This window comes from Hyalella azteca, unplaced genomic scaffold (assembly GCF_000764305.2).
Source record: "Hyalella azteca isolate HAZT.00-mixed unplaced genomic scaffold, Hazt_2.0.2 contig5416, whole genome shotgun sequence".
NCBI lineage: Eukaryota > Metazoa > Arthropoda > Malacostraca > Amphipoda > Hyalellidae > Hyalella > Hyalella azteca.
Window position 1 is genome coordinate 129633 of NW_025935608.1, and position 23056 is coordinate 152688.

Consider the following 23056-nt stretch of genomic DNA (forward strand, 5'->3'; position numbering starts at 1 on the left):
TTGCTCTTAATACATATGAAAAAAATAACTTAGCACTATTTGCCTAACCTAACGTTGCTCAAGGGCTCTACGTGATCACCTATGTATATTTTAACACACATCATAAATAACTTAGCACTATCTGCCTAACCTAACGTTGCTCAAGGGCCGTGACGTGAAGGTCGTCAATGGAAGGACAAGATTTCTGCGAGGTGAGCACGCCGTTGGGGGACTGGAGTGCCGGCGTCGGCGACGCTGTTCATCCGCATGAACGACAGGCTGCGGTTCAAGCTGTCCCGAGCAAAGCGACTTAAAACTTTTGCTAATACGTTGAATACGGAGGACATTTTAGAATACACGAAGCGTGATATCATGTTAATGGGCTTAGTAATATGATTAACAGACACACTAAGCCAATATTTTAATAAGTCGATTAATAATAATTTATTATATGCACACTAATTAGTCCTGATACGTTTCCGGGATCAGTGGTCTGATTACGATTCCACAAAGCGTGACCTCAAATTTAGCGTCAGATGTCACTGGATTCACGTAGGTATAAAAAATAAATAAGCTCCTGTAATGTACGGATCAGTTACAAAAATGTGAGATCAGCAATGATAAGCTTTAAAAATCATCCCGTAAAGGTCTGGGCAGCATAAGATGCGAATATGGTTTCACAACTTCGATAATATTCTGCCGAAGTACAATAAATTATGGGGGAATGAAAGCATCGTAATTTATTTGGCTTGTCAGTAATGAAATTCATTAATAATTCACAAAGTTAACTCAAAATCACGAACAAAGAGAACAGAAAAAAATTTATTCATTTTTTGTCAGAATTTTCTGTAAATTTTACTAACTTGAAAGTCTGTCATTTTATAAAAGCTTCCTACAATGTGGCGGCTGACAAATCCAAAAAGAATACAATCTAGTGGCGTTCTCGTCTGACAATCAAGCGACAAAATTTAGTCGGTCTGCTATAGTGCTCAAAAGAAGGTGTCTCGACTCGATGTTTTAAATGCAATTTACAATTAAATCTAAAGAAATCCTGTAATTGCGTTTATATCCGTAATTCTACCGTAAAATTGGTACAAGTAATACATTGTGTTTATAATTAAAAGAAAATGTCCTTCTGTATAAATGGTTCCATTAACGGAAATTTGAAGTTAGAATTTTTGCTTTTCTGGGCAGGGTTAATTAACTGATCCTGCACGATGAATAAGAAACAATAAAAAATTTAAAAATAATACCACGGAAGGGCAACGGGTATTAGCGCAATAGCAATAAATAGTACGGCAGTAAGCATACTGTTCGTTTGGTAAGCCAAGTATGAGAGCAATATTAAAATTTGAGGAACCAGCTGTATCGTTAAAGCTTGAAGGTGAATTGGAATAAAGCAATGAAATAATTGTGTTGCATGAAGCTGAGAATAATACTTACGCCAAGACATAATTTAGGCCAGGATCAAAACAAAGCAGAATGAATGAGTTTGTAAACTTCAGCAAAGAAAATCTCAAGGAAAAATATTCTTCAAGCCCAAGAAGACCTTTCACTCTCAAAAATTTATAAAAAAGAACAGCGGGAAATTAGCTATGCTTAATAGTTACACATAAAAATCTGCGACTAAAATTCTTAGATGTAGTTAGCCACTGCATGGAATAAGTCTTATTTGTCTAACATAGGATGGTTGCAATGCACAAATATGTCTCGCTTAAGCATGCTAAATGCACAGTGTACATGCTCAATTTAGCGCGCTGCCTCGGCCACAGGTATGAACTTAACAATTTACTGACCAGGGCCTATGCTTTCAAAAAAAGTTAAGAGATCGTAAGTTCATCAGCCAATCATTGACGGCCTTTCAAGCAAAATTCTTCAATCATAGACAAGAAAATAGAGCGTAAGTACTTAGGTTCACTTAGCGAGTTTTGAAAGTATGGCCCCAAGCTGAGCCAAACCCATGGTTTGAAAACCATAGAATAAGGGTTTTTCGGGGCTTTAAAGCCAAACCCGGTCCTTACAGTAACAGATCAGAGGCGGGATTCTCACAACTATTACGAGGCATTTAAAATCATTGCCTATCCTGGCTATGAAGTTGACTGATAATGTAAACATATCAACATAAAGATCAAAATTGTGGTAACAATTGTTGGGATTCTCGCACAGCTATATAGTCTATGACTCGCATATAAAAGCCTTAACACTCCATGCAAATTACGTCAAAACAACGCTGATTACGATTTGATTTCGTTGATACAACGTTGATTACGAGCTGATTTTGTTGAACAACGTTGATTACTAGTTGATTTCGTTGAAACAACGATTATTCAACATCAGAAGTCTGGTGGGTTGCTATTGTACAACAATTAAATAGACGAAAACTCGCTCGCCACCAATTAACGAGTGCACGACAATACGCTACGTCTACAACAAGACAATCAACAATCTACACTCTGATGGAACTCAGGTGTGAATATTATAAAAAAACAGTGTTATTGACAACCATGAAAAAAATACCACCAGAAAACGATAAACTAAAAACTGTATCAAAATTAAATTGAAAAACTAGTTATATTTTTAACATAGTTTCCCAGTGAAAAATAATGTTAAGAAGGCATGGATCTTTAGACACAAAATTTGTAGTTATACTCAGTGTAGAATGCGTTATTAGAGGCGAATAATAACTTGCATGTAAAAATAATCGAAAACGCCATTGTGACTGCTACTGCACGGAACCTAAAGTGAGAAAAATTTTTTCGTATTCAATGTCATATAAAACATTTAAATTTTGTAGTCTGAGTGCTAGACAAAGACAACACGAAAATCATGGGCCCTCATTTAATAAATCATCAACGTCAAGCTCACTGCTTGGGAATTTGAATTTTGAAATTAATGATATTAAAAATGTACACTAAAACACATATATTCGCGAAACCAGAGTTTCGAGTGAAATAAAGCAAGTTAGTTTATGGTCAAATTTTAGTTTCTTCACAATTGATGTAGAGTTCGTGACTTCTTTGCTAGCTTAGAACCACAGCACTTCAACATACCATTGAAATGAAGGCTTGTCAGGCGAAGGGGAAACCAAAAATTAACATCAAACGTGCAGCGCAGTGTATATTAATTTATTCACGCGATATGTTTCCGTGCCAGTTCTTGTGAATATCAGTGATCGTTCTGAGCAAGATAACGTTTTTCGCTCGGGAGTGTAAAGCGCGTTTTTAAGCGGTGCAGGTAATATGCCTCAGATTTAAGCCTATAGACTGAGGGAGAGAAACGAGCATTAGTTCCTGCCTTAACGAAGATATGGTAATGCACGTCGTAACTCTTTATCATAACAAAATAGGGTGTATTACACTTACTACTCATTGCCTGCTTACAGTTTTGAAGTAACTGGTTTAAGTTTATTTATATAATGAGGACAGTTAATCTTAAAAGATATAGTTTATAAAAATGTGGGTAGTTTTAAAAATAAAGCGAACTTGGTTTTTAGACGACAAAAATGTTTAGTTGCTTCAGTGAGATTGTGAAAAATATGGGTAGAACAATATTTTAAAGATGCCACACTCATAAAATGATTACTGCTGAATCATGAAGTCGTTCATAAAACAAAGTTAGAACGCTAAAATTGAAATCAGTCTCAGTAGCAGTAATTAAGCGCATCAAAATCAATCAGCCAAGCGAACAATCATACTAGGTTCGACATTGCGCAAATCGATTTTTTATTTACCGATTCTAGAGCTAGTGTCTTACTAGGCATTTTACTACAAACAGATACCCGATCACAGCCTAAATGCCTGGATGATGTGGGTGCAAAAGAATACGCAGGTTTCCACAGTATACAGGTTTTCACCACACATACCATCACACTAACATTGAGCAATGAGTTAGGTGATCAAAAAACTAGCATCACACCAATAAAATTTCGTTAAATTAATTGTTTCAGAACGAACGAACGACATGAGCTAAGTATTAACTTGGAAGATATGGATTAACGAGAATTATTTCACCAAATTGATCTAAGGAGTTCGTTTTTCCGCTAAAAAAGCTTTAAGAAAATAAAAAAAGCTACTCCTTGTTTGAAAAATGTCTACGTAAATATCGTTCCACGAAATGAATGATATCTATCAATCGAGACTGCAACTGGGTTTTAGACGGTGATTACTGACGACAAACCCGAGCGGGCGTACTAGATGCTGTAAATCACAATATACCAGATATCGCGATTTGTCGTGCACTACACTATTTGTCAACACTGTCCTCCTTATGCGCATCTTAAACTAACTCTTAATGGTAAATAAACAATATTTTTAGAAGCACAACGGTTAAATAAGTTTTACTGGGGAATTTTACAACAACGAAGTTGTCTGGGATTGCAAGGTTGTATTACAGTATTAGGAAGATCTGAAACAATGTAATTACTTCTATATAGGGGCTTGCGAAGTAAAGTTAGAAAACCTTATTTATGAATTTAATTCAGTCTTGGGGCTGCGTTCTCAACGATTCATTCAAGAATCTCGATTACAGGAACGTTCGATATTGAAATAAATGTCAGCTAACTGGGAGGTTGAATGAAACCTGTTATCGACCGGTTGATAAAAATAATACAGGTATAAAAACTAGCAAATCAAAAGCTTCTCCGCTTCAAAAATATTTGCTTCCAAAGCATGAGAACGATTGGTTATTAAGAAGCGAAGGCATAATCACACCAGAGAAATCACATCAGAGAAGGCAGCCTAAATCAAAATATCGTGTGGCGCTTAAATCAGTGATAGTGCGGAGAGAAGAAATTGCCGCGTGGTAACTAAACCACGCAGCGGAAAGCTTAGTCAAAATTTAGAGTCACTCCAGCTTCTGATTACCAGGGGCCATACTTTCAAAACTCGCTAAGTGAACGTAAGTACTTATGCACTATTTTCTTGTCTATGATTGGTGGATTTTGCTTGCCGTCAAAGATTGGCTGATGAACTTACGATATCTTAACTTTTTTGAAAGTATAGGCCCAGAATCAGAAGCTGCCGCACCTCTGAATTTTGTCTGGGGCGCTAGTCTATCACAAGCCATGCCATCTCGGGCGCGCAACACTCAACGGTCAATGAGAATAGAACTTATCCCTTCTTGGTCGAGTAGTTGAACTGGTACGAGGAGGAACTTGCGAGCAAAAAAAAAAGAGGTAAAGAAGAAGCAGATAAATAAATACTGCCATGATTACAGCTTCAAATGAGAGCAAAGCCTGCTCTCGAATGAACAGTTCCGCAGAAAACATTACAAGATTAACAATATCGAAGAAAAGCGCGTGTCTTCAGCTTCATTTGCACTTAGTAAATTAATGAAATATCAATAAACCCGGATTTTTTGAAAATAATTGAAAAAATCAAATGGTCACATAATTAGGAGATTATTTTACTCCCAGTTGACGGATTAGGAGCAAATATTTAGGAAAAATACTTTAACCAACAGGAAGGAATCTCGTATGTCGGCTTTAAGATGCTCTGATGTCTTGGCCTGACAAATACTTTTTTAATCAGAATTTTTTCGGCATCAATGGTTCGAAAAAGTATATATAATTAACACGGCGACAAAATTTAAAAGTAAAAAATATTGCATTGATTTCAAATAATTCCCTATTAAAAATCACTTTAAAATCAATAAGGATTTCCAAAGGCATTATGATCATGAAGCTAGAACATTATTTGAAAATGTCTGTGTCTGAATCTACGCTATAGTTCGAAAGTGCGATGAATATCCCACTCTATGTCGGCGAACAAACTATCCCTCTACTGGTATTTCAAACTGAAAATTCATGTATCGAAAAATACTTCCGAATAAATGCAGTTACACATAATTTTCAGTTACCTGGAATCGAAGGCTTCAAATTCAAAATTGGCTTCGTCATTTGAACAAAAGCTACTTGTCATGCATGGTGAATTTCTTATAAACAGACGCCGTCCTCATGGGTGAGTAAATACAATAATTATTTCGAAATAAACATCGCCAAAAATATACTGATATCAAATTAAATTTCTGGTTAATTTTCATAATAGAGAAAAACTATTTAACTGTTGACTGTGGATGATGCGGTCACACATAAATTAAATAATTTTAAGCATGAGAAAAAATTTGTTATGTTCATTCAACATTCAACAAATCGACAGCTCAAGTTAAGAACATTGTAGAAATACATAGCAATTAAAAACATTAAAATAAATTTATGGAGCAAAACGCGATATAAAATGCATAAAGAATTATTCTTGACACGCACGGACAATAAAAACATTACAGAATAATTTTCACGCACACACAAATGTGAAAGAAGGAAAATAATAAAATATTCATTAGGGTTAATATTTAGTTAAGATTAAAATATTTTCCCCATTTGCAGTAGAATTTCCCAAATTTTCCACTTCACTACAATTTCGATTTCTCAAGAAGCCTATACCTAAATATGGAAGCTATATACGCCAGTAAAATGATAATCATTATCGGAAAAATTATGAATGAAATATATCGAAAATCTGCCGAGGTTTTTACTGACGATTAATGGAAGAACATAGCTTACGCTTGGTGAGTAGTAAATCGTCTTGCGTAAAATAGATAAATGCATCATTGTATTATGCGTTTCGGTTTTCAAACGAAGTTAATTAATTATTATGTCTGAAAATTTTAGAAAATGTTGAGGAACGCACAAATAAAATTTTGCAACAAGAAGCAAGGAAATTGTGATTAAAAATAAAAAAAATAATTTCGAGACGTGCCTGAAATTTAAGAAAAAAATTGGAAAGCATTTAGAAAATGAATTGGAAATTCATGCGCGCTTTGGTGAATAAAATAATAAATGGAGTTGAATTCTTACACGAAATAGCATTTAATTTAACCGGGAGAACCAAGAAATATGGTCCAAGAATATAAAGATAACTGAATTTTTATTACGTTTCATGATTTGACATCTAGGAACACGAGACGGTGCCTCAGGTACAGCAGGATTAGGCCACAACATTGCGATGTCGTCAGTAGGCTTTGAATGACGAGTCGATTAGACACGCATTAACATCATCGAGATAAAACTCTGTCTGTTTAATGGACGTGAACTAGTCTATCAAAAAGCTCCATGGTTGATGGCAGGAGTTCGTCAGATTTGATAAATACGCATGAATCAACTAAAAAGCGAATAAAGTATAAAGTCTCAATCTATATAAAATATAAAATATCTATATAAAATATAAAAAGAGTCTATAAAATAAATTTAGTCTTTAGACTAAATTCGATTTAGTCTAAAGTCTAAATCGAATAAAAAACCTGAAAAGTTCCCAACAAATAATTTTTGATTAGGAAAAGGCTGTTCGGCGCAAAATGTTTGGGCTTTAAGTGATATCGAAGATAAACTTTAGCCAATAAGGTTCACCAGTGCGGATGAAGTTTTCCTTCATACAGAAATATACTGCATTCTGGTAAGCCCATTTTTAACCGAGAGGTTAGACGGCTCCAGATGCAAAACGGATCTCAGGTGCTATTTATTTGGCCGGCAATAAAACTATTATCAAGCAAAGAGCAATGAAAATAAGAAGCTTAGAATAATCGGATTAAAGAAAAGTTTTCTCACCGAGGAATGTCGTCCTGCTCTTCAGAAGCGATGCTCCGCTTCATGTCATGCAGACTCTTCGCGAACTTCTGCACTCGTCATGAAAATATAAAATAATCAGTGGAGTTGACATGAGAAAGGCTGCATGACTCAGAAAACCATAATCAAAACGGCATTGGGTCATCAAATGAACATTAATGTGAGATTATTTAGATTTTTTATTTATAGAATAGTGGTAATAGTTATCACTGTATTAATTATCTTTATAGTCATTATCATGTATTGATTATCTTTACATTATTTATCTTTGTATTAAATGTCCTTGTATTTGTTATTTTTGTATTAATTACCTTTGTATTATGTATCTTTCTATTAGTTATCTTTGTATTAATTATCATTGTATTAGTTATCTTTGCATTAATTATCTTTCTATTAGTTATCTTTGTATTAATTATCTTTGTAGTAGTTATCTTTGCAGTAATTATCTTTGTATTAAATGTCTTTGTATTAGTATCTTTGTGTTAATTATCTTTGTATTAATCATCTGTGTATTTGTATTAACTACTCATCGTCCGCACTACTGCCCACCTCGCCGTTCTCAGGCGGGTCGCCGTTGCCGAACGTAGAGGTGACGACGAGGACGAGGGTCTCGTGCTCGATGTTGATGAGGTCGTAGTCCTGCATGCAGTGCACCTGTACGCACACCATCTCTTCTTGTTAAGGACATCACAAAATAAATTGTTTTAAGTAATAAAATTACTAGATTGCTTAAATCGCAAGTTAATCGGGAATTTAAAAGCAAAGAAAACAGCCAGAATATTAACCATTTCGTAAGAATGAAAACGTTTCGGAGTCCAGCTCCATCGTCAGTTTTTTTGACGTTTCAACTGACGTTTGACGTTTCAACATCGTCGTTTCAACTGACGATGGAGCTGGACTCCGAGACGTTTTCATTCTTAAGAAATGGTTAATATACTGGCTCTTTTCTTTGCTTTTAAATTTCTGATAAATTGTTTTGTTATTATGACCATGACCAAATAACTTTTTTTTGTATATAAGGCCATGACTAAATACCTACCTTCTATATTTCTCTAAACTTCATTTTATGAAATAAGTTCTGTATTAGCAGTCGTCACAATGAATAGTGACGGATTCAGCTATAACATCATTTCGTTATGAGAATTCAAATTAGATATATTAATTCATTATGACTTTTTTAGTTTACATAATAAATTCATGGAAATTTTGAGGTTAAAGCAGTTTAGAACCTTTTCGATCACTACATTAACACGTTCACAAATTTCCAGAGTTTAGTTTACACGAATATTTATTCTGCATTGTTCATGCTTGGTAAGTCTCACCTGCGCGTTGAAGGTGTGGCCGAAAATCTCGGCCAGTTTGTTGGCGTAAGACTCGCTCTTGCCGGTCTCGGTGGCGTACAAGATCGTAGCCTTGATACGCTTAGACAGCGCCTTGCCGAATAGCTTGCTGGTGAACTTAACGGCCCTGCAATGAGATAATATCAATATGTTATCAATATTCAATATGTTGTTAATATTAATATGTAATAACAATACGTTATTCTTTATTCAGAGAAATGAACAATACGTTTTCCGGATACTGATGCGCCTTCTACCCTAGTGTGGGCTATTACTGGCTCAGTTGGCCTTGAAAAATGGCATTGCAACCGATAGTGATCAGTGTAACAACCGATCTCTACTTCTGCTGTGGGTAAAAACTGAATCACAATCTGGACAACATGACTCATTCATTTCTCTGCAAGCTTTCCATTATGTTTTGTCAATAAGTTATGGTTTTGCTTCAATCTGGAAATTATTTTTAATTAGGTAGGAAGATGCTCAATTTCGTCATTTCTATAGATTAAACTAATTACACTGTGTATATCATGTGATAGCTAGGCTCGTTCAGTCAGTAACTTTCGCATTTTGATACGCATAGCATTAACCGGATTTTCTGTCTCCGTCGGTAAGGCAATTATGCTTTTAAGTGAAGAAGAAGCTTTTCTCACCGAGCGATTTCTTTGAAGCGGAACGTGCGCTTGGTCATGCTGATGCTGTCATGGTTAGCTGCGTCGCGCTTGCGGCGACAATCGTAACTTTTCCAGGCAGCTTCCTGATACTCGTACGAAGGGCTGGCGAATGATCGTAGTCATAAAACACACTGATCTTACAAAGATGTTACTAGGGTTGAGAGTTAACTACATAAAAACAGTGAAGTTATTCATTAAATTTATCAAATTTGTTAGTTTGCAATGTGTCACACACAATTACTGTACCAAATGAAATAATCGAAAAGAAGCTTTTGGTTAAGAGACACATGAATCCTCAACGATGTGCAGTGTCTAATACGTTCGGAGTGCGAGACAGTGAATGATCGACCTAAGCTCCTAAGACACTGTATCTAAAGCGGGCAAGGCATTATAAGATGATATTATGTGAATCCTAACCATCGGCATAGCATTTTAAGATGATAATACGATAAGCTCAACCTCAGGCAAGGCATCTTAAAATGCTCATGCGAGAAGCTCAACTTCAGGCAAGGCACTTCAAGATGAAAATACGAGAATTTTGACCAGAGGTAAAGCATCTGAAGATGATCATATCTCAACCTGAGATAGTAGATGCTCATCTCCTGATGGAAGACAGGGGTGGCTGAGCCCGAGATGGGAGGCACAATCCAGACCCAGTCAGCGGGACAGCCTCCACGTACGCGCATCTCGTTATCGTAATGCTTCATGAACGTCTCACTCGCCGTGTGGTGGTCGACGATCGTCACGTTCTGAACCTGGCCACGCAAATTCTTGTTCACATCGAATGAGCTCGGGGAGACCGAGAAGTTATGTAAGATCAACCAGTTTGGGAAATCAAGTTAGGGGTGCGAAAGCCGCGACTAGTTGCGAAAATTCTAGTCGAACCAGGCACAGCGGTGGTTGAGAATCAGGGGCAGGTCATCATCGTCTAATCTGAGATCACACCACTATATTGCATTATTAATCTAGGTCGACACCACTATACGTCATTATTAATCCAAGCTGACAACACTATATTACATTATTAATCTAAGTCAACACCACTATACGTCATTATTAATCCATGCTGACAACACTATATTACATTATTAAACTGAGCTGACACCACTAAATTACATTATTAATCTAAATTGACACCACTATATTAAATTATTAATCTAAGCTGACACCACTATATTACATTATTAATCTAAGCCGACACCACTCTATTTCATTATTAATCTAAGCTGACCCCACTCTATTATGTATATTATTATGTCATGTTTACTGGAGGTAGTCTGACAACTTTCATATAGCTATAGCCTATTGCAAGTCAATGCCAAATTATCCGCCACGTATCACGGAGGTAGCTAATATTAGGTAGCCAAAAACTTACTTATTCTTATACCATAGCGTATTTAACATACATTGCTTGGTGACATAACGTCTTTACTGTAGCTAGTTTATAAGCGAGACATTAAATTTAGGTAAGACAGTTAGTATAGAGTCGTATTAATAACTAATCTGCTCATTCATCGTATTAATAACTAATCTGCACCGTGGAAAAAAGTTTTCTTTTCACGGTAAATATCTGAAATATCTGAATTATTACTTGCTTCTTGACTCTATTGTGATGATGTGTTTGTTTTTACCGGTATCTCCAGTAATCTTCAATATCTGCTTTTCTGCCAAAATTAAGTTAAACTCTGACGCAGTTTTCTAAATGGATTTCAAACTGCCTTGAATATGAAGAAACTGCCCCAAATACGAAGCTTTGAATAAATTCTTATTAAAATGCCTTAATTGATGATCACTTATTTTTATCCTGCTTAGCGCTTAACTTTTGATTATTTCTAGAAGAGGATTACCTCCAGCGTAGGTAATAAAACCCTACAAATGATCATTTAACAAATTATCTAGTCATAATTGAACAAATGATTTAAGCACCTAACAAATGATAGCTTCATCATTAATTAAAATTCTGGTCAGGGTGGCCCAGTGGATACAGTAGTCAGAATCGGCAAGGAGGCCGGGCGGTTAAGCACAGCAGAATTGTAGCAGTGAGTTGCGAGTTAGAGACCACAAAATGCTGTGAATGTTCTGCGATGTTAAGAATTGGCGACAGGCCTACGGCCTAATAAACGCTAAAACCGCTATTATTATTAATAAACTGATATGTCTTCTGAAAGGCATAGTTCACCTGGAAAGAGTGAAGCACGGCAAGGTTGAGCTCGACGAGCGCCTTGTCTTTCCACAGCGTCGCGTGGCTGCGTGTGTCCAAACCCATTTTACGAGCTACCACCTGTAAGAAATTTCCCTTGAGTTAAATATCGGTGAAAATATCTCTTTACTGTCATGCACAATATAGTAAAAACCACCACAAAGAACTTTGTTAAAGATTTGTGACGTAATCGAGTAGCCTTGTCTCTTGAGTAGAATTGCAAGTAACAGGAAAAATGACAATTTATTTAGCTATAGAAGGTACGTAAATATATTGAAGACAAATTTAACACCACACCACTATATTACATTATTAATCTGCGCTTACACCACTATATTACATTATTAATCTGAGCTGACACCACTATATTACATTATTAATCTGAGCTGACACCACTATATTACATTATTAATCTAAGCTTACACCACTATATTACGTATATTATTATGCCATGTTTACTGGAGGTAGTCTGACAACTTTCGTATAGCCTGTTACAGGTGAAAGCTAACTTATCCGCCACGTATCAGGGAGGTAGCTAATATTAGGTAGCCAATAACTTGCTTATTCATACCATTAGCGTATTTAACCGACATTGCTTGGTGACATAACGTCTTTACTGTAGAGAGTTTATAAGCGGGACATTAAATTCAAGGTAAGCCAGTAAGTACAGAGTAGTAGTAATAACTAATCTGCTCATTCATGCGTTACCGTGGAAAAAAGGCTTATTTAATTGTATACTACACTCGATAAATATCAGCACTAATGAAACCGTTTTAAAATTTTCTCTAGTCAATAAAAAAATTCTCATCATGTAATAAATGATATCATTAAATATATATAATGATCATTTAAAAAATAATCTTATCATACTTGAACAAATGATTTAATCACCTAACAAATGACAGTTTCATCATTAATTAAAATTCTGGGCAGGGTGGCCCAGTGGTTACAGTTCAGTGTACCAAGATTGGAGCAGAGAGGTGCGGGTTCGATCCCAGCTCTGTGCGCCAGTTTCTGGTCAGAATCGGCGAGGAGGCCGGGCGGTTAAGCACAGCAGAATTGTAGCAGTGAGTTGCGTGTTCGAGACCGCAAAATGCTGTGAATGTTCTGCGATGTTAAGAATCGGCGACAGGCCTACGTCCCACTAAACGCTGAAGCCACTATTATATTATTAAGCTGATATGTCTTCTGTAAGGCACAATTCACCTGGAAAGAGTGAAGCACGGCAAGGTTGAGCTCGACGAGCGCCTTGTCTTTCCACAGCGTCGCGTGGCTGCGTGTGTCTAGACCCATTTTACGAGCTACCACCTGTAACAAATTCCCCTAGAGCTAAATAACGGTGAAAAAATCTCTTCACTGTCATGCAAAGTATAGTAAAACCGCCGCAAGGAATCTTGGTTAAAGATTTGTGACGTGATCGTAAATAGGCATGTCTCATATAGAATAGCAAGTAACAGGAAAAAATGACAATTTATTTAGCTATAGGAGGTGGGTAAATATATTGAAGACAAATTTAACACCAGCACATACCACCTACCAGTGAAAACAAAAAGTCAAACTTCTTGGCTACCAGCTGTGGTAAGATATCCTGTCCTTATCAATGAATATTTCCATACAAATGTTACTCATAATTGTTTAATTTGAGATTTGGTTTAGATATCACACGAGTAAACACATCATCCAGTGACGCCTCTGAAACTTTGTTGCTGCAATGAAATTCATTCTTCATTGTAACGATTTGAAATGACATTTTTCTCTAACCCACGAAAGCATAAACTAAATATGTTAAAAAAGTTATACACGTCGGCCGTTTCTGTTGTTATCTCTTAGTAACGTGAATAGGGGAAGTAAAATCATTATATAAAACTTGTGCAAACTAAATGAAAGAGGTAATTGTAGAAATAACTAAATTTATGCGGGATAACTGTGCCATCACACTAAAGGTGTGACTTTAAATATTTATAAATAAATATTTATAGCTTTTCGTATTGATGTCCACTGATGTGGATATTTAGATCACGTGAAAGGAAGAATTCAACAAAACGGAACAACAAACATAGAAGAGTCTATGGATTAATAATCAGGGAGTTCAAGTTGTACGCCGTTAGCTATTTAACGCTGTCATTAATTTGAAGTTCACCAAACGTGCACCAGTTGAATTCCATTTGTACTTTGCTAATTTATACTTAATATTTTTAAGGGGACCCACTACCCTCCGGAAAAACTTCTACAGTTGTTATCCGATCATCATGAAACTTCACATACATGCGTAAAATGTAAAAATAAGAACATTTTGCTCATATGAATTTTTCGAAAATATTGATAGAAAACGTGAAATTCATAGAAAACGGCTAAAAAGGGGTACTTTAGAAAATCTATCTCCTCCTACAAATATCATCCTACAACATCGAGACACGTATCATTCTATTCGTAAAGACCATACCTATAGACTCTGTGATCACTTTTTTAATTTTCCCCTTAGTTTTTTTTAAGCACGTTTTATCCCATTTTTCCCCTTTTTCCCCCCTCCCCTCCCCCTTCTCCCCCATATAAAAAACGAACCAGACTGAAATTCAAAAAAGTGATCACAGAGTCTATAGATATGGTCTTTACAAATCGAATGGTATATGTCTCATTGCTGTAGCTTAAAAACTGTAGGAGGAGATAGGTTTTCCGCGACAGTAAGTTGAACTTTTCAAACTTTTCAGGACGGCGCGACAAAGTCCCGAAACAAAAAGTCAAGCTTCTTGGCTACCAGCCGTGTTAAGAAGTCCTGTCCTTATCAATGAATATTTCCACACAAATGTTACTCATAATTGTTTAATATGAGAATTGATTTAGAGATCACACGAGTAGACACATCATCCAGTGACGCCTTTGAAACTTTGTTGCTGCGATGAAATTCATTCTTCATTGTAAAGATTTGAAATGACATTTTTCTCTAACCCACGAAAGCAAAAACTAAATATGTTAAAAAAGTTATCCACGTCGGTCGTTTTCGTAGGTCTCTCTTAGTAACGTGAATAGGGGAAGTAAAATCATAAAAAACTTGTGCAAACTAAATGAAAGGGGGAATTGTAAAAACAACTAAATTTATGCGGGATAACTGTGCCGTCACACTACCTGCAACTATTTAAAGCTTTTCATATTGATGTCCACTGATATTTAGATCCCGTGAAAGGAAGAATTCAACAAAACGGAACAACAAACATCGAAGAGTCGATGGATTAAATGTCAGGAAGTTCAACTTGTATGCCGTTAGCTATTAAACGCTGTCATTAATTTAAAGTTCACCAAACGTGCACAAATTGAATTCCCTGTATAGTTTTCTAATATACACTTAAGGTTAATATTTTTAGATATGATGAATACGATTTAGTAACTAATTAAACAAACATCCAGTAAAACTCGCTCCAATTAAATCATTCAAAAATCATCAATTAAATCAACTAAAAATGAATTTAAATTTATTCAATTTGCCATGCAATCTAATGGTAATAAATTTAACACAAACCTAAATGTGTCCGGGTGCTAATGCCCCGTATTTCTAATTATTATACTCGCCTCAAGTTGATTATAACGCGCGACATCGCCGAGATCGCGAGCGCCGATTTCGGTCGCCATGTACCAGCCGTTGAAAGGCGCCGCGGGGAATTGGAGGCCACCGCAGTCGAACAGCATATTGGCAACCGCGGGCAGCGCGTACCACTGCAAACCAAGCTCGGGGAACCAGTCGAAGCTGAGGGGAAAGAGGGTTCAGGGGAACATAAGTGAGGGAAGGAAGAGGTTAACACATATTAGACGCGATGTACCACAGCAAGCCAAGCTCGGGGAACCAGTCGAAGCTGAGGGGAATGAGGGTTTAGGGGAACATAAGTGAGGGAAGGAAGTGATTAACAAAACATTAGACGCGATGTACCACTGCAAACCAAGCTCGGGGAACCAGTCGAAGCTGAGGGGAATGAGGGTTTAGGGGAACATAAGTGAGGGAAGGAAGAGGTGAAAAACATTAGACACGGTGTACAACTGTAACCTAAGCTCGGGGAACCAGTCGAAGCTGAGGGGAATGAGGGTTTAGGGGAACATAAGTGAGGGAAGGAAGAGGTTAACAACACATTAGACACGTGGTGTACCACTGCAAGCCAAGATCGGGGAACCAGTCGAAACGGAGAGGAATGAAGGTTGAAGAATGTCAGTGAGCCGTAATCGCAAGTAAATATAAGTAAAGGCCATGGTACTTATGGCTGAGGATAAGGCTCTACAAGCGGAATGTAGCTGCCGCAACAGATAGCAGGCGTATATGAAGCTGCAGTTCGGGCTGCATTTGATTGAATTTCTGCTCTACTGAAAGACAAAGGACGAGAAATGATGCACGTGTTTTGAACTAGCAAGGACACGCAGCAACGCAGCACGGTTGCGTCAGCTCAGACAACAAGCCAAATGAACATTTGAAAGCAATTTATCGAATTGAAAATGCCCAAAAAATGCATCAATAAACAACAGTAAAATAAGTGTAGAAGAACGATACCAAATAAAGTCGACGGTCTACGCAATATCCTCATATTTAGGATGCACTAACAGAGTAGGCAGCTCAAAAATGATAGCTTCTCTTTAATTATTATCTTCAATACGACGCGGTATTGAAAAATCTACGGCAGGAACATATCAGGTCACAGGAAATTCTATTTTAAAATTTAAATTTCAAGATGATGCTCATGTCTGTTCAAGAAATAGCCAATTTTTATTTATACGTCGCGCCAGCTGCATTCCCTAGAGCAAAATTCGCCGATATTGAGCTAACTGGTTAAATACATTATTCAATGTGAAGCACAGTAATAGAGATAACCTGGAACCTTTAGTCAAGTGAGAGTGGTTCTTGTGTTCAGGCTTCTAGATAATAATAGCTTTTACGACGGTCTACGTATCTATGACCAATTGATTAACAAATAAAAATTAAATCAAACAAAAGTATACCCACATTCGGCAGTTCTGTACTTGTTCGATAATTTCGGTTTATTAAAATTACTGTAAAAATCACCATGTGAAGCAAATAAACACATTAATCGCTAACATCACGTAGAAAAAAACGTCATTTCTCACTTTAGTTCAACGAGTTTACCTTGAAGAAATACATTTCTATGCAAAGAACTAGCATAAAATAGAAATTGTATCATTATTAAATAATGTGTGCAAATTTGAAGTACAAATTCTTTCGAGTAAAACTCAACGGAAATACTTGAAACCGTCTTAGATATTCTTCAAAATTATTCTTAAAATTTAGATTAGAAGCATAATTCTGAAAAAGAGTAAATTTCGTCCCCCCTGCAGATCGTCCACAAAAGTTGGCAATTCCGAATTTAAAAAAGTTAATACACCGGCCAACGAATTCAAGAATTCACGCAGCCGAAATATCCTGAGAACTAAGCTGCGTCGAATACAAGATTGCAGATGTTTTAAGAAAACTTAAGGTATATTTGCCTAGAACTTACTAGGAGATCGCAGGCTGTTTGAATGTCATGAACAGATTTCGCTGCAATCACGAACTCGAATGTTATCAACGCATCACAACTTTACCGAGCTCAGTGAAAGCTCGTCTAAAATCTACGTTGAACTGTACATATTTTATTAACTGAATCATGTCACATGGAAGCGGAACATTCAAGGCTGTAAAGGTTTCGAAGTGAAGTGTTTATATGTTCGGTTATGAAAATTTGTATGACGTCTTACTATAATTAACACACACAATTAAAAAACTTAGAGAAAAAAGAAGAAATGCCGACACTGGCAATGAAGGATGATTACATAATTGTACAGAAATAATGGCACCATACGATACATAAAATAGTAGAATAGAATGAATTGGCTGGTAAGGACTATAAAGGCGCAATTAAAAAACGGAAAAAATCTATAATTTTTCTTTTGAATTTTGACTTGACGACACATAAAAGCTTATTTATTAAAAAGGTCAAACGTTCTGAACACTTCATTTTTTCACTTCCTCAAAACACAAAGAAATAAAGCTGTTCACGGATTTGAAGTTAACTAATTGCATAAAAATGGGATGAAAATTTATGTCTTGAAAAGCATCAGGGTATAATATAGCTCTTCATAAGCAATGCGTAGACTATTGATTAACTCACTTGGGATGCGTTAATTTGATTTCGTAGACGAGGTCGGCCGGCAAATCAAACCACTCTGGGTCTTGGCCGTTGGCTGACAGCACCAGAGGCAAGACGTCGAACTGAGACCGAGTCTGTTTCTTCCAGCCCAACTGCAGGCAGACCTGTAAACCAAAGTAATTTTGCATTTTCAGGAATTCAGCTTATTTAGTAATCAAGTTTTTTGTAAAGACATCTCGCCAACAGCGTGACATCTACAGTAATTTAGCGGGTATTGTGAGATTTGTTTTGTGAAGTATACGAAATGATGCAAAAACATTTGTAATCGCAAATAGCGCGACAGATGCAAGTAATTTCGCCAGTATATCGAGCTTTTTTAAGCTAAGTATACAAAATTTTTCAAAAATATTCGTTATTGCAAATGGCGCGACAGATGTAAGTGATCTTGCTCGTATTGTGAGTTACATTAGGAGAAATTTACTTAGTACTAAGAAATCTGTAATGTGTTAACACATGCTGTCAGGACTACAGATACTATATCCGTTAAACTGAAACACGTATCAGAAATATGGGGCGGCAGCGCAAAACACAAATATTTTATTATAAAAACGAAAAAATTGCACTGAATCCGCAGATGCACGTTTGCTACTGTATGCGAGAACCAATAAATTGTATGGCTCGACGCAGGCCAGCAACAGAAAGTTGAGCGTTATATATCGGTTAAAATTTTCCGGCGGGCAATACTTAAAGCAATTTGATCGAATATAAATTCAAGGCACGCGCGCCAAGAGGCCTCTAGATGTCGCAGCAGTTCAAACTCAGCGTAGAGGCGGCAGAAATTTAGCACTAATACTTTGCTCAACATTGATACACAACCTAGAAATGTCAAGTTCTGACACATTTTCGATTTAAGCAAATTTGAAGTTTATTGAACACGTAATAAAAATTAAAAACGTTCCACTAACCTTAGAAATTTAACAAAACTAAATAAAACACTTCAACAAAGACATTCAGAGCTGAATTAGAGCATGTATAACAACAGTGAGCAAATTGTCAAGTTATTAAACAATCGCCTACAAGATGGGAACTGGACACATACTTTACCAACAGCTTAATTACTTATTATCATTTGCTTAATTACTTATTACCAACAGCTTAATTACTTATTACCAACAGCTCAATTACTTATTATCAATAGCTCAATTACTTATTACCAACAGATTAATTACTTATTACTAATAGCTCAATTACTTATTATCAACAGCTTAATTACTTATTACTAATAGCTCAATTACTTATTATCAATAGCTCAATTACTTATTACCAACAGATTAATTACTTATTACCAATAGCTTAATTTCTAATTACCAATAGCTTAATTACTTATTACCAATAGCTTAATTTCTTATTACCAATAACTTAATTACTTATTACCAATAACTTAATTACTTATTACCAACAGCTTAATTACTTATTACCAATAACTTAATTACTTATTATCAACAGCCTATTACTTATTACCAACATATCAATAAAACAGGACACAAAACTGAGGTCAGTAATAATAATAATAATAATAATAATAATAATGAGTTGGTGTTCGTAAACGAAACGAAATCAACTTGGGAGAAATAGATGATCATGGCCCAAATAATGAATCATAATTAATTTTTATATTAGTGCCGGCAGCAAAGTTATGTCACGTGGTTTAGCGAAATGGATTAGTGTTCACTCTGAAATCATAAAGATTTCACTCGACTTCGAGAAAAACGCGCAATTGATATCCCTGCCTTCATAAACTTGATATGGGGAAGGTAGGTTAAAAAATTTTGTCATTTATCTTGTAAGGGATTGGATAGGATGTATATTTTTCATTTTTGTTTTAGAGAGAGTTTGACGTGACCTTAACCGAATAGCGGAACCTAGTTTAGTCTTGTGGTTGCCGTCGATGTGTATAAAGGAGTCTCAGTTATAGTCTTGATTCAAGTAACCATCTCAGTAACACTTTAAGTCATTAGTTCTTATGTTTATACTTGTCAATAAAGATTACTAAGAAAACTTGTTCTCACTGTGGCTAATAGATGGACCTATATGATCACTTGGCTGAATAATGCAGGGACGAAGATGGCTTTGTTTTTCTTTTTTGTTGGAGTGCTTCCCTAGCAATCTCAATCATCTTCGTGAAAATCGGTAACCCCCGGTTAGGCTAACGTTCGTAGAGCAAATTGACTTGGATGAACGATTTATCATATTTCTACTTTTCTCGATTATTTGTACCGTAAAACTTGACGTCGACAAGGTAGCAAAACCTCCGACATGACGGAACACTCGATCCCTCACCTCAGTGAACTCGACGTTGAGAGGGTCGCCTAAGACGCTGTCGTCCGCATTCTTGTACCCTGCGTAGCTGATCAGTTGGTTGTTCCAGATGCGGAAATCGTGCATGCCATCCGTGCGTGGCGGAAAGACCGTTATGGCCGACCTGGTTACGAAGGAGAAAAACAAGTGACGATGTCATATAGATAAGGCGTGATGGTCACAAAAAACGGGAAAAACGTGATGCAAACAAATACATTAAGCGTGATGTAACAAACAGGTGTCGCGATAAAACGGATGCGTAGAATGATGACACAAACATGTGACGTATTGTAAAAAATAGTGACGTGATGTTTCGGACATGTCAAGCGATGTCACTAACACACTACGCGAGAAATAAGTCATCAAGAGACTATGTAGAGGAGCCATTTAAAAATTTTTCACATTAAAAATTCAAAAGTGGGCCATTTAAAAGTGAAAATGAAATTACGTATTGTTTGAGTTTCGTGAGCACATTTTTGAGCAGTTGCAAGAGCTCATGCACCGCGTTACCGCGCTCATTAACTCCGTTGTGAAGAATCAAAAAGGAGGGAACCACAACAAATGGAAGGACGTTTCAGAAATGCAAAAGCAACTGACCGTGACGAGCAAACGTAACCAAAGAAAAAATGCATCAAAAAATTCCAGTGCTGCGAATTGATGTCTTAGTTCTACCCGAGCACGAGGTGAAAAATCTAATTTCAATCAACAATTGATACATTGAAGAAGGCGGGCAGAGGGACGCTGTGTTCAACCTTTGAATTATTATCTCGCATCTGAATATGAAAAAACACGAGTTTATTCTCATTTCTACAACGAGAATACGGCAAAATGATCATTGACTCAAATAAAAAAGATCAATATAAATAAATAAAAGATCAATAAAATCTCGATTCTCTTATAACATCGCAGAGAATAAGTGTGAAAACATACATTATTTAAGCAATGAAAAGTCAACAGTTGGATACGTAAAAGTGACAAATTTCAGAACAGCAGAATTTAGTCGATTTGGCAATTATTTGGAGCATGTTTTTTACGCGTCGTTAGGCAAAATCTGTGACCTGTAGAGATTTTATATTTTTTCGTTGCGACTCTCACGAGCATTCAATTTGTTCGCTGTGTTCGTGTGGAAATAAAGTCGAGCCAAATGAAGAGCAATATGTACAGCGTACATCTCGAAATATATTTCCGCACATATCAAGCATATGGGGCATTTTCGCGTATGAGCGCGAATAATGTGAAAATATTTCTTATTTTTGCATATCTATACAACAAATACACGCAATTTCTAACATTTTGCATGAACGCCAGGCCAATAAATGTTAAGTTGCGGACTACTTTGTTTTGTGTCCATTCGAATGCTTCTGAGGGAACGTAAAGAAATACTCACCTGATGTAGCCTCTATTCGTAGCGTATTTGATGTGCGTGCAGATGAACTCACCTGATGTTGCCTTTATTCGTAGCGTATTTGACGTGCGTGCAGATGGACTCAAACATGCCACTGGCCGAAGTCACATAGCGGCAATCGAACACCTGAAGTATATAGAAAAATTATTTCTTTGGTAGGCATAAGAGAAGGAACACATCATGTAATAATATTGTAAAGGTAATAACAAATCCAAAGAAGGCGAACTGCTATAAAAAATTATCTCATCCGAACGATTAAAGGCAATTTTAGAAGCTTCATCATTGTATATTCTTCTGCAACTGTTTTTAAAATAATAAAATATCAAATAAAATCAAATAATAATGAGAAAATAAGTCAATATTTTGTACATTTTAACGCACTATGACTACCGCAATCAAACGAATATTTTAATTACTTTCAACAGGCTTTTGATAAAGCAATATAATGACATAGCAAATCGTCACGCTACTAGCTGTTAGTCGAATCTCGTCAAAAAAGTGATCTAATATCTTCAATATGGCATTAATTGCGTAGTGAATACGGGCTACATGAATTCAAATATGAACTTTCATTTCACATAACTGATTTTTTTGCTAAAGGGCATCGCGTTCTAGACATTGCTCCTATCATTTCTCTCAATGAGCAGATAACAAGACGAAATCCGGCGCAGTACAGCGAGGATGTCTGCTCATGTGAGCGACTCTCATTGCACTCATGACCCGCGGGGGCGACGGTTGCTCGGAGACACGCTTATTTCATTTGCATATCAAATATCACTCTAGGAAAAATTAACGGGTCAACCAGTACAAATAGTGACATACTTTCTACTCGTGCCACTAATACGCCATTTTTCCCGGTCTAACTGGGTCATGATGAGCCATGCAAGGGTAAAAATTCATCGATATTTGGACAATAACTCGCTCATTTTTGTGAGTGTACAGCGAGTAATGCTAAGAGCTCGCAAAATTATATAATTATAAATTATAAGCCCGACCCACGTTTTTTGGGGCGAGCCATAATTTATTTTCTACTTTTTAGTCCACAAGAAAAACGTGGTTTTTTAATTTTTTTTTAAGTATTTTATTTTCTCCTTTTTAGTCCGTTGCTACACATGGAAAACGTTGTTGCGAATATTGGCGGAATATTCATTTTATTTCAGTTGGCCACGCAAATGCACGAAAGAAAATTATTTTCGAAGTTCTGTAGAAAATTGTATTCGAGGGGATACATTGTTGTTCAGTATTCCATTTCATACATTTCATTGAATAAATACGCCTGGAAACGTGCAAAATATTACTGATTGTTGTATTGTCATCGGGAGCTGAGCTTCACTAAAAGTTTCAGAGCGCTAGCTAGCGGGAAAGT

At 36.4% G+C, this 23056-nt stretch overlaps 1 protein-coding gene across 1 annotated transcript in view; it reads right to left on the reverse strand.

The window, feature by feature from the left end:
• Nucleotides 1–21819, reverse strand: part of LOC108677990 (nitric oxide synthase, salivary gland) — a 44462-nt gene extending 22643 nt beyond the window's left edge. The window contains exons 1-11 of the mRNA XM_047880457.1: nt 21725–21819; nt 20268–20409; nt 17949–18091; nt 15373–15547; nt 13015–13116; nt 10188–10363; nt 9588–9710; nt 8920–9064; nt 8147–8251; nt 7580–7647; nt 178–288 (exon numbers count right to left, since the gene is read on the reverse strand). Coding sequence (XP_047736413.1) covers nt 178–288; nt 7580–7647; nt 8147–8251; nt 8920–9064; nt 9588–9710; nt 10188–10363; nt 13015–13116; nt 15373–15547; nt 17949–18091; nt 20268–20409; nt 21725–21780 — 1346 coding nt within the window. The 5' untranslated portion in view covers nt 21781–21819. The remainder of the gene's footprint in view (nt 1–177; nt 289–7579; nt 7648–8146; nt 8252–8919; nt 9065–9587; nt 9711–10187; nt 10364–13014; nt 13117–15372; nt 15548–17948; nt 18092–20267; nt 20410–21724) is intronic.
• Nucleotides 21820–23056: the final 1237 nt, after the last annotated feature.